The sequence below is a fragment of the Pongo abelii genome, chromosome 4 (assembly GCF_028885655.2).
Source record: "Pongo abelii isolate AG06213 chromosome 4, NHGRI_mPonAbe1-v2.0_pri, whole genome shotgun sequence".
Taxonomy (NCBI): domain Eukaryota; kingdom Metazoa; phylum Chordata; class Mammalia; order Primates; family Hominidae; genus Pongo; species Pongo abelii.
Window position 1 is genome coordinate 65,280,281 of NC_071989.2, and position 13,044 is coordinate 65,293,324.

A 13,044-nucleotide genomic window follows, 5' to 3' on the forward strand; every position below is an offset into this window, starting at 1 on the left:
TGGGCTGCAGTCAAGAGTGATGAAAAGAGGCAGAGTGGCTGGCACTCTGACAGGGAGGAAAAAAAAGTCTGCCAGTAGCCATGGAGACCACGAAAAAGAACTTCAGAGAGCCCCGTGGCTGCTTTCAGAGAAAATTGCTGCTTGCCTTCCAACACTAGCATGTGCAGCGTTGTACAAACACAACTCTGTTCTCTTTGGAGCTTTGTTTTAATGATCATGCCCCCTCTTTCACACCAGCGCCCTCTGAATGTCCCAGCCAAGGAAGCAAGAAAAGCCATGGGGAGCTGAAAGGGAGAAAACTTGGACCTGCTGAGAAGCAGAGGGTTCAAAGTAGGAAGGGGAATCATGAGAGGAAACCTGTGCGTCTTTGCTTTTGTAAACCCAATGTGCCTTCATGTTCATGATTATAAACCACTTATCCCTGCATCAGCCTCCATCCCCACTGAGCGGGTGTTTAGCTAAGGATGCAGATTCATACTGTTTGGTTTGTTCAGGAGTTGTTTCCATCCGAGCACTAAAATCCCTCTGGAGGCAAAGGACTAATTGAAGCGTCCCTTGGCTTGTTTATAAGCAGCTTCAGTTTGAGGCTTCTCTCTGAATAACCTCCAGTGAGCACCAAATAGAAGGAGCTTGCTGTTTGGAAATCTAAGTGTTAGCAGATTTTAAATCAGTATAAAAACCTGAGCACAAGGGCATCATGTGGCCTGTACATACTGTTTATGATTAGGGGAAAATGCAGACATATGCCAACTTACAAAGGTGTGTATAGATCCACACATACAACACACCCCAACAACCATTGCAGTAAACCTGTGTGCCCGGCAGTAGGATGCAGGACTGCATTTCCATGGGCCTGTGTCTGTGCACACATTTTTGTGGACCTGAGTGTGCTGAGGTGAAGAAGGCCAGGATGAGCACCAGTGGGGTGGCAGTAGTAGTGTTTCATTCCTTAGCTTCTTATGATGTTTATGGTGTTTCTGTCTTCCATCATCATCATCACTGATGACCATCAACATTATCATATCATCACCCCATCATCATCACCATGTTCACTTTCTGAACATGGACAATGTACTAGGTGCTGAGTTCAGTGTTTCCACACATTTTCTCCTTTACTTCTGCCTGCTTCCCTGTGAAGTAAGCAGGAATAATATATTTAATAGTACTTACTTCGCCAGGTGTGGTGGCTCACTCTTGTAATCCCAGCACTTTGGGAGGCTGAGGTGGGTGGATCACCTGAGGTTGGGAGTTCAAGACCAGCCTGACCAACATGGAGAAACCCCATCTCTACTAAAAATACAAAATTATCCGGGCATGGTGGTGCGTGTCTGTAATCCCAACTACTCGGGAGGCTGAGGCAGGAGAATTGCTTGAACCCAGGAGGCGCAGGTTGCGGTAAGCCAAGATTATGCGTTTACGCTCCAGCCTGGGCAACAAGAGTGAAACTCTGTCTCAAAAAAAAAAAAAAAAATAGTACTTATACTTGCCCAAGAGAATAAGAGCTGGAGCCAGATTTAAACTCAGTCAGTCTGACTCATACTCATGAGCTGGCACTCCTGGCCACCCTTCAGGGATCTTTCTCTCTCTCTCTCTCTCTCTCTCTCTCTCTCTCTCTCCCTCTCTCTCTCTTTCTTTCCTCCCTTCCTTCCTTCCTTCCGGTCTTGTGCTGTCGCCCAGGTTGGATTACAGTGGCACGATCATAGCTCACCACAGCCTCAAATTCCTGGGCTCAAGCAATCTTCCAGTCTCAGCCTCCTGAATAGGTAGGACTACAGGAGCACATCACTATGCCTGGCTAATTAAAAAAAAAATCATTTTTAGAAATGAGGCCTCACTATGTTGCGTAAGCTGGTCTTGAACTCCTGGCCTCAAGTTATCCTCCTGCCTCCGTCTCCCAAAGCACTAGGATTACAGGTGTGAGCCACAATGCCTGGCCCCTTCAGGGATTTTAGATTGTTTTCAGATAAATATAGTAAAATAAGATAACGAGTGAAGAAACAAGACAAAGAGAAAACAAGGGCAGGAAAAAAAAAAAGACATGATCTATAGTCCTACATGTATGCCAGAGGTGGGACACAAATTGAGTTTTGAATTTTCTAAATATATAAAGACAGAAACATGCTCCGAAGTCACAGTGTCTGTATAGTAAAAAAAAATGATTTATCAGAAGCAGCACACCAATTCCTTCTTCAGTAGAAATATTTCTTGTGGTTTCTCATATAGAATTTTTCAGAGGTGCTAATGAACGATGAGCCAGTAAGACTGTTTCTTATAAGGCTTCTCAACGGAGACAAAGGGCTTAATGTCAAAACACAGCCATTAAAATAAATTTGGTTTCTACTTTAAACATTTAATGCAGATGTATCAAACTCTGCCATGGACCTAAAATTTCTCAAACAACTATAAAATATGTAATTTTAACAATGTAATTCCATAGGGAATCCTTTAGGGCGGACTAGTTTCCAATATTCTGTAGGTAACCAAGCTACAGTCATGCATCATTTAATGATGGGAATACTTTCTGAGAAATGTGTCGTTAGGTGATTTCATCATTGTGTGGACATCATAGAGTGTATTACACAAACCTAGATGGTAGAGCTTACTACACACCTATGCTATATGGTAGAGCCTATTGCTTCTAGGCTACAAACATGCACAGCATGTGACTGTACTAGACACTGTAGGCAATTGTAACACAGTGGTAAGTATTTATGTATCTAAACATAGAAAAGGTACAGTAAAAATATGATGTAATCATCTTATGGGACCATCATTACACATGCAGTCTGCCATTAACTGAAATGTCATTATGCAGCTTGTGACTGTATTTGATTTGCTGTATTGTTGTTAGGACTTAACCCAGTTAATCTTTGGAGAGCACTTACTAGAAATAACAATTTTGGTTTTGGAATAGTCAATCTTAACTTTTTGGGATTATTAGTTAAAGCAGCTAGCATTGCCATAACTAAAGCAGAATTTTATCTTTCAGAATCAGTTAAGGGCTTTTTGGACAATATAACTAACTATGTCATCTGCACACAGAAGGATGTTTATTTTTCTTATTTCAACTCATCCAAGGGTGGTGGCTGGGCCATTAGGTACAGTTTCAAGAGAGGGGAAGCCACGACTCTCTGCTCTCTTAGTTATAGCAACTTAATGTAGATCCTCAAGAGTCGAGGAGTACTGATAAGCATAATAAGAAATAGAAACACAAGTCCACAAAGAGGAAGTACACTTGAGTTGATTTTCAATTTATTATTGCAGTGATTTCAGAGAATGAACCTAATCAACTGATCCAATTGACATTGAATGTAATTTTGACTGACAAGGCTTAGTTTACCCCTCAGGTGCAATGGGTTAAGAACAGAGACAGCAAGCTTTTCACCAAAATCCATGTTCCCCTTTCCTGGGTTGGAGGCATTGTTGGGAGGTGGATTCCTGGCTAGAAACTATATTCCCCAAAGCACTTTATAACCAGATGCGGTCGAATGACTAGTCCTTATTGATGGAATATGAGCAGAAATGAATTGTGTCATTTGCAGGCTGAGGTTTTAAAGAACTGAGTGTGGCTTCTCTATAGGGTAGTCCCTGCTTAATCTGCGGTTTCGCTTTCCATTATTTCAGTTACCCACAGTTCACTGTGGTTCAAAAACATTCAATGAAAAATTCCAGAAATAAACAATTCATGTTTTAAATTGTGCAGCATTCTGAGTAGAATGATTAAATCTGCCGCTAACTACACTCCACTCTCATTAGTCACATAGGAGCCATCTCGGTTAACAGATTGGCTGTCCCTGTATCGCAGCACTGTGTTCATGTTACTCTTATTTTACTTAGCAGTGGCCCCAAAGTGCAAGAGTAGTGATACTGGCATATTGTTATAATTGTTCTATTTTATTATTATTGTTGTTAATCTCTTACTGTGCCTAATTTATACGTTAAATTTTATGGGTATGTATGTAGAGGAAAAAAACATAGCATATATGGACTTTGGTACTATCTGAGGTTTCAGACATCGATGTGGGTCTTGGAACGTATCCCCTCCAGGGTGACGGGGGACTACTGTGCTCCTCTTTCCCCATCTACAGGCTGAATGAAGGGCATTCTGTGCTCTTAGGGGATGAAGGTGCTACAGAATGGAAGAAGCTTGGGTCCCTGAATCGCCATGTGGCAGGGAGCCACCTACCACCCCCCTACATTGGATGGTTACATGTCTGAGAAACTTTTTTTTTTTTGAGACGAAGTCTCACTTTGTCACCCAGCCTGGAGTGCAGTGGCGCAAACTCAGCTCACTGCAACCTCTGGGTTCAAGCGATTCTCCTGCTTCAGCCTCCTGAGTAGCTGGGCTTACAGGCACTCACCACCACATATGGCTAATTTTTGTATTTTTAGTACAGGTGGGGTTTTGCCATGTTGGCCAGGCTGGTCTCGAACTCCTCACCTCAGGTTATCCACCTGCCTCCCAAAGTGCTGGGATTACAGGTGTGAGCCATGGGACCCGGCCAGAAATAATTTTTAGTGTGTTAAAACACTGAAGCTTTGGATTTTATGTGCTACAACAGCTATAATTACCATAACTTAAATGGGCTCTTTTAATCTTCCAGAATCAGTTAATAGGTTTTGAAATGACCACTCCGAGTGAGGCAAGTAAAAGCAATTACATAGAGTAAATTAAGACAGAAGAAACAGAAAAGGTACATTTTAAAGTTATTTTCTAAAGACCACTTTTGGGAAAACAGTATGATTTTGTGACTAAGTATTTTTGTGGGGTCATTCTTTTTTTTTTGTTTTTCCTAATTCATCAAGAGGGAGTCATCTCCTCACGATGTCTATTGATTGTTAACTGTCTGGGTTTGCTGTTTCTTTTCTAAACATCCTTGTTTTGTTGGGCTTTGGGTAAATCCTAGTTTTCTGTTATTTCTGGACATAGTCCAATATAATAAGAGTCAAGCCTTGGGAATAGTCCTGGAATTTCCCAGGACCTTTTATTTTACTGTAAAAGAGATTGAAGTAAAGAAATCTTGTTATTCCTCAGCCTGGAAGATTATGGCCTTGGGCTCCTCATCCTAGACAGAGCTTCAGGTTTTAGTTCTGGACACAGAGTTGAGAGGGTGAAGTATATAGAATACACTCCTTGTGCTGCTGGCCTATGACCTAGGCTTGGAAATGCTCAATTCCTGTCAGAGGCATGTTCTGCACAGCAGAAAGCGTCCACCCTATTACTGATGCCATAATAGAAATGCTGTTAGCAGCTGCTCTGAGAGGCTTTCTAAAGAATGGGGATTGAGGCCATGTAGACACAGAGAAATGGAGAAGCTACCCTTGGTATGGACAAAACCTTTTCCTTCATTGCTCAGTTATCTTACAAAAAGGTGGCCTTCTTGATCATCCAATTTACTTGAATGTATTTTTTCACAGGGCTTCTAGGAGCACACACTTCTGGTTTCCTTCTAACCCCTGATCTTCCTGCTGCTGGCTCCTTTGCCTCCTCCCAGCTCCTAAAGGCTGGCATGGCCCTGGGTTTTTTTTATTTTATTTTTATTTATTTATTTATTTTTGAGACGGAGTCTCGCTCTGTCGCCCAGGCTGGAGTGCAGTGGCGCAATCTCGGCTCACTGCAACCTCTGCCTCCCAGGTTCAAGCGATTCTCCTGCCTCAGCCTTCCAAACAGCTGGGACTACAGGCACGCGCCACCATGCCCAGCTAATTTTTGTATTTTTAGTAGAGACGGGGTTTCACCATGTTGGCCAGGATGTTCTCGATCTCATGACCTCGTGATCCGCCCGCCTTGGCCTCCCAAAGTGCTGGGATTACAGGCGTGAGCCACTGTGTCCGGCCGCCCTGGGTTTAGACATTAATCTTTCTGCCCAGTCACTGCTCTTTTGCCCTATTTAATTTTCTTCATAGCCCTCATCATTATTAGAAATGATCTTATTTATTTGTTAACTGGTATGCTTAAGAGCTTCACTAGAATATAAGCCCTGTGACCTCAGACACTCTGTTTTATTTACTACAGAATTTCAAAGGACTAGAACAGTCCTTGGTCCATAACATGTGCTCAAAAAATAGTTGTTGAATGCATAATTGACTGACTGATTAATGGAATGAATGAATATATGAATTCTGATGATGACAAACAGCATGTCTTCTTAAAGATTAGGAGACAAAACTTTTATCGAAGTAGGAGGAGATAGTTTGAGATTATTCTAGAATATTTTGTTGTGGTCCTATTTGCTGCAACTTCAAAAAAAAAAAAAAAAAGATGGTTTTCTTTTTCTTTTTTATCAGCCACAGAGGGATGGATTAGATGACCTTCTCATACAAGTTGAGTCACTCCCAACTTGAGCATCATGTAAACCTGGCCACTTACCTCACATCGGGCTCAGCAGTGGCAGCATGCAGTGGCAGGCGGCCATTTTTATCTGGGATATTGTGCTTGGCACCATTTCTGAGTAAACTCACACAGCCTTCAAGCCAGCCCTGAAATACAAGAGCAACCACATCATTATATAACAGAAGCTCATGTAACATGGTCCAACAAACTTTCTCTAGATTTTTTTCCCTTTCTCTGGTTTGGCTAAAAACATATTTTATTTGACTTGAAGTGGTTAAGAACCACAACTCCATCTTAGATGCCTCAACAGAGGGCCGAAGATCTTGAAGTACAGATTCCCAGGTTTATGGGAGAACCTTTCCCCTTTAGATGCAGACTGACCTTAGAATCTCTCCATCTCCCCCACCCCATTTCTAGGGCCGCTCACTGGTATTACATGTATAAGCTCAGATGCATGATAAATGGGCCTTGGTCTTCTATTGCAAGCAAACCTTTTCTAGTAACCACAAGGACAGCACCTTGCTTATTCAAGTCAGTCCCCCTCCCAGTGCCTAGCAGTCTAACCTGAGCTCCACTGCAATGGCTGGGACCCTGCCACCTTGTTGACTGATCTTTCTGATGCTGAAAGCTTGAATCCCTAAATATAAGGGCATCACCAGCACCTTCCAAAGGTTTCCCATTGCTATGTTTTATCCACCTGTAAATTCCTCAAGAAACTTTATGTGAACTGCTGAAACCTGTGTCTACAATTGTCCAGATTGAGACCTGATATGGCCACATCTCATGCTTGTCTCCTCTTCGGTCAACATTTACTGCTGGGTCATCTTCTCATTGTCTCTCCCATTTCAAAGGCCAGGTATAATTTCAGGCTAGCCCTCCCTCCCATGCTACTTTAACTGACCCATACCTATTGATAACCAAGTTTGGCTCGCGTGCTAAAGAGGATGTCTCCTACGTTCATCCAGAATGGCTTGGGTTATTTGCCCAATTATAAGTATACTTAAAAATAGATGAAATTGTTATTATGAAGAATAATAGGATAACCCTCTATTTTGTTCAGAAGCAGGCTTCCCACCTTCCTACATTCGCATCTAGGTAAACCTCAAAATTATCCAGTAAAATGAGAAAGATGACTGAAGATTTTTCCTCCTTTTATTGAAAGCAATAAAAATAAAAATGTTGGCTGGGCAGGGTGGCTCACGCCTGTAATCCCAGCACTTTGGGAGGCTGAGGCGGGCAGATCACAAGGTCAGGTGATCGAGACCATCCTGATAACACGGTGAAACCCTGTCTCTACTAAAAACACAAAAAATTAGCTGGGTGTGGTGGCGGGTGCCTGTAGTCCCAGCTACTCGGGAGGCTGAGGCAGGAGAATGGCGTAAACCCAGGAGGTGGGGCTTGCAGTGGGCCGAGATCACGCCACTGCACTCCAGCCTGGGCGACAGAGCGAGACTCTGTCTCAAGAAAAAAAAAAAAAAAATCAAAATGTTAATAAATGCATGGAGAAGAAGGAAGATAATCATAAGAGAAGAACCTTTTGGTTTTGAAAAGTCTGGAAGGAAAATCAACAAAAATGCATCAAAACTCAGAGTATAAATATTGAATATGATTTTGTAGAATTGACCATTAATATCTAAGTCTTAAGTAGAAGGAAGTATTTTTCTGGCATTTCCAGTCTTGAGTCATAGTTTACTGATGCATTAAATCTGTTTCTAGTTGTTAATGTCTAAATCATCAAGTTCTCAGATTAAAAGAAATGAGACCCAGAGACCCAAAAGAAAGGCATGCTGGGCAAATTTTAGAGTTGCCAAAGATTTACAGTTTTTGAAAAGCAGATCTTTTGGTGGGGGAAAGTTTGAAACACTTTTAAAAATCATATTGCAACATTTCCTGGAACTCTGTGTGTGTCAATGGTTTTCTGATTTTTTTTTTTTCCTGAAGATAAAAAGAAGAAAAACATTGAATATACTATCTGAAACCCTTGGTCAGTCACTATTAAGAACCAACAAATGAGTTTTATACCTACTATGTGCTGGCTGATTCCCCAAGTGTTTATTCGTCAGCTGTGATGAGCATTTTTTTAATTACATGTTACAAATGAAGGAGAAAGCACAAAGAGATACAGTGATTTGCCTAACCAACGTCACACACCTGTGAAATCTGATCATTTGAATTGGGTCCTTCTTGTTGTATCCAACTACTAAACCAGAGTTGAGAAGTCAGGGAAAAAAGCAGGCAGGGCAAGTAACATTGCTCCCAAAATGCAATTATCTGTGAGCCTGGCTGCTGAAACTGCCCGTAGTAACTAGTTTTATCTAATGGCTTCCGAAAAACCTGCTGCAACTCAAAGACAAATTTTACCCACCATGGTCGCTCACCAGTCAGAGCTTGCCAGCTCCCCAAAACTCGACTAGTGCCAATGAACTTTCTGGAAAAACAATATGTAACATTTCTCCTTCTAATAAAACCTACAACTTCCTCTTCATTCTTTGGACATATCGAGGACCACCTGGTCTGTGTGTATGCCCTGAATTGCAATTCTTTTTTTTCTTGTTTTTTGAGACAGGGTCTCACTCTTGTCACCCAGGCTGGAGTACAGTGGCACGATCTCGGCTCACTGCAGCCTCCACCTCCTGGGTTCAAGTGATTCTCCTGCCTCAGCTTCCCAAGTAGCTGGGACTACAGGCATGCGCCAGCACGCCTGGCTACATTTTGTATTTTTGGTAGAGACAGGGTTTCACCATGTTGCCCAGGCTGGTCTTGAACTCCTGACCTCAGGTGATCCACCTGCCTCGGCCTCCCAAAGTGCTGGGATTACAGGCGTGAGCCACCATGCCCAGCTGCAATTCTTATATATCAAATAATATGTTAAATGTAGAGATTCGTATCTCTCTCTCTCTCTCTCTCTATATATATATCTTGGCTCACCACAACTTCCGCCTCCTGGGTTCAGGCGATTCTCCTGCCTCAGCCTCCCGAGTACCTGGAATTACAGGCATGTGCCACCACGCCCGGCTAATTTTGTATTTTTAGTAGAGACAGGGTTTCTCCATGTTGGTCAGGCTGGTCTCAAACTCCCAACCTCAGGTGATCCTCCAGCCTCCTGGCCTCCCAAAGTAGTGGGATTACAGGTGTGAGCCACCGCACCTGGCCTCAACTCTACATATTTTATTTGAGTTTGACACATCTGTGGTAAGTTTTTTTGTACACTGAGTTCAGAGTTGTGGCTGAGACTTAACTTCTAAGTGTCCTGTTTGCGAAATTTTTCTTTAATTCTTGAATTTGAACATTGCCAGGAGGGAGGGATAAGCTTCACAGTGCAGTCCCCAGGACAACCGCTTCCCATGAGCCTCACCAGAACAATGGAGGGGCCTGCCTTGGGGAGCCACACGGAGATGGGGGCAGAGTTAAAAAGGTGGCACCACATGGTGTCCTGCTGGCAGACTGTCCTCATGCAGCCCTTAGAATATATTCCTAGAAAGAGTTGTCTGCAAAGGTGCCAACTTTCTAGGCTCCAAGGGTGTCCATCATTATTCACCGTGATTTAGAGGAGTACTTCTTCCCAGTCCCTTGCATAGCTCTCTAGTCAAAGAAATGTAAAATTTTGAATTTTTGAACTTCGAAAGGGGGACAGTTTGCTTTCACTACATTCTATTTGCTAGCGGCAGTCAGCTTTAGAAACCCCTTCTATCCCCTTCCTCTACCCCCTTATCCCAGTTTTCTCTTTTCTTCAGCTCAGACACTGGAAAAGTCCATAGCAAGAGCAGTTCTTAAGGCATGTGCTAGAAGGGAGGGGGCTAGGAGGACAGCCATATGTCTGTCTGAGATATGGGACTTCAGCTAATATGCACAGACAAGTGGCTTTTAAACCTGATGGGCAAGTTTTTAAAAATTGCCTGAGAGGCTGAGGCAGGCAGATCATGAGGTCAAGAGATCGAGACCATCCTGGCCAACATGGTGAAACCCTGTCTCTACTAAAAATACAAAAATTAGCTGGGTGTGGTGGTGCATGCCTGTAGTCCCAGTTACTTGGGAGGCTAAGGCAGGAGAATCGCTTGAACCCGGGAGGCAGAGGCTGCAGTGAGCTGAGATCGCACCGCTGCACTCCAGCCTGGTGACAGAGTAAGACTCAAAAAAAAAAAAAAAAAAAAAAAATTGCCAAGGAGGTTTTTTCAACATGCAGACTCCCCCAACACCAACTACCCCAGTCCTGCTCCCAGAGTATCTGACTCAGAAGGTCTGGGGTATACCCCTGGTACCTGCATTTGACACTAATGTGAATAAGTTCTGATAACCCTCTACCACCAGACCAGCCTGGCACTTGCATTTGAAACAAGCACCCCAAGGGTATTGACGCAAAAGATCTGTGGACCACAGTTTGAAAATTTCTTCCCAGATTTGCATATGAGTTCTAGAGAGAGAGCACAAATAGAAAATGAAAAAGTAGGCTCTAAAGGAAATCTCTGTGAGACTTGGGCAATGCTTCATTGCAATCTCTGATAGATCATGGCAGAAAGGGGTGGTGTTTTGGAAAGGGAAGTGATTTAATTCAGCAGGACACCCTCAATGGGGCTGGTCAGAGTGAATTCACCACCATCAGTGGGCAGCAATAGCAAATGCAAGCCATAGCAAATGCAAGAAGTTGCCCTGGTAGCAACGGTGGTCATAGTGAAGATTTCTGGGTACCTCTCTGGAGAGGTAGAAAAAGGATGACCTCCATGTGGTGGTTAGGACTTGTTTGACATGGACTCAAGGCACCCCTAGGACCTCCCAAAAGGATTGCAGGAAGAGTTTGAGAGGAGAGGGTCTTGAGGATTTTCAGTAAGGCTTAACAACCAAGCTTGCTCTAATGTTGGGAAATGCTGAACTGAAATCTCTACTGGTGAGGACTAGCATTACGACACAGTTGTTAAATTGAGCCCTGATTGTGGGCTGAGTCCTCTGCTTGGTGTTGTCCCTTTAAGAGCCTGCTATGTCTCCCCTGTTCTCTATCTTCCAGTCCCTCCCACCGCCTTCCCCAGTTCTCATTGTTCTCCACATTCCTCAGCCTCAAGCTTCTACTCAACAAATCCTACCCCACAGATATTAACTGGATCTTCACAGTATTCCCACTATGTTGGGGTTATTTAGGGAGATTGTTTTTAGAAGCCCCAAGTGTGTCCAGAAATATCCCAAGAGAAATTCTGATGCCATTAAGATAGAAAAGAATGTTTCCCTAATGGCCATATCACCTCTATCTTAGAGGATTGTTAGGAAGATCCAAAATGGCCCAAATTCATGAAACCAACTCTAAGTGGGGATATAAACGTTGAAGATCATTGGAGTAAAGCTTCAAGTTCTAGCTCCTTTAGCCAGCTGCATAGATCCAAGAATGCTCCTTTGCAACTGGGACCCCATAATGACACCCTTAGCCTACCCTGCTCCTTAGACCCTGTGACAGGCACAAGTCAGTACCAGGTAGGTGGCCAGGCATAAACTTGTGCGGCCATAAGCATCCTGCATGTTAATATTGGCTCCCATCTTCAACAGCAGCTTCACTGTGTCCACCTGACGTCCAGAAACCGCATGCATCAAGGGCGTGCATCCTGGAATGAGACATTTCAACAGCCTTTAAACATGTTTGACCCATGAAACTGATGAGCAGGCTTTATTGGCCTGTTCATTTGTTTTGCTGTTTGCAATACAAACCCAGCTGTTTGTATAGGACTGAAGGGAGATGAAGCTGATTGTTGCTACATCTCTATAAACTATGTATTTTTTTTTACTGGCTCTTTTCAATCTTTTGCAATTTTGCAATAATTGGCTGAGTAAAACATTTTGGGTAGATGATAAAAATTGCTTATGACTGTGTCAGGGATCAGCATAATTTAAGACATAACAGGGATTTATCTTGACTTGGCTTGAACCATGTAGAATCTAGGAGTGCCTTTGGAAAGCCGCTCTATCCGGGCAGATGGGTTCAGCACACTTTTATTGGGGGTGGCAGGTGCTAAGGGGCAGGAACAGTACCCAGCCTTGGATTGTACAAATTCTTGCTGAAAAAGTGGCCACCTGTACTGAAATGCTTCTCTGTTTTCATAATCAATATAGGTCAAGGCATTTAGTTTTTTATGTGTTTTCTTCCTGAATAAAAATAGAGATGAAATTACACATTTTGATGAACTTTGCAGGGCTGTTGGAACAAGCCAGCCTCATGAGGCAGGATCCAGGTGCTTCTTATTCCTTCAGGTGAAGAAATCAAACCTCAGATTCACCCCTTGCCCAGACGAGACTTGTGTAGATGTCTTTGGACTGGAGATTGTGATTCTTCTCCAGATGAACTGCAAGCTATGACCCTGAGAAATCCCTGAGAAAGGGTAAATCCCAAGATTTCTGTTTTCACTGAAAGAACACCGAGTTCAGAGTTGTGGCTGAGTCTTAACTTCTAAGTGTCCCTTTTGCCAAAGTTGTCTTTAGTATTTGAATTTGAACATTGCCAGGAGGGAGTGATGAGCTTTGCAGTGCAGTCTCTAGGACACCACAAATTGAATTGCAGTCGGCAACTCAATTTCTCTCCAATTTTTTTCCTTCTAAAACTCTTTCAGTCATCTGTACTGGGAAAAAGCAGCAATGAAGTGCTATGTCTTAAAATAGTTGCAAAATTTCCTTCCTTTCCCTTCCTCCCTTCCTTTCTTCCTGTCAACAAGTGGTAATTATAACTATTGAGAGAA

At 42.9% G+C, this 13,044-nt stretch overlaps 1 protein-coding gene across 1 annotated transcript in view; it reads right to left on the reverse strand.

The window, feature by feature from the left end:
• Nucleotides 1-11,894, reverse strand: part of ANKRD55 (ankyrin repeat domain 55) — a 78,693-nt gene extending 66,799 nt beyond the window's left edge. Inside the window, exons 1-2 of the mRNA XM_002815574.4 lie at nucleotides 11,789-11,894; nucleotides 6,371-6,480 (exon numbers count right to left, since the gene is read on the reverse strand). Of these exons, the coding sequence (XP_002815620.4) occupies nucleotides 6,371-6,480; nucleotides 11,789-11,854 (176 nt within the window). The 5' untranslated portion in view covers nucleotides 11,855-11,894. The remainder of the gene's footprint in view (nucleotides 1-6,370; nucleotides 6,481-11,788) is intronic.
• Between the last annotated feature and the right edge of the window lie 1,150 nt (nucleotides 11,895-13,044).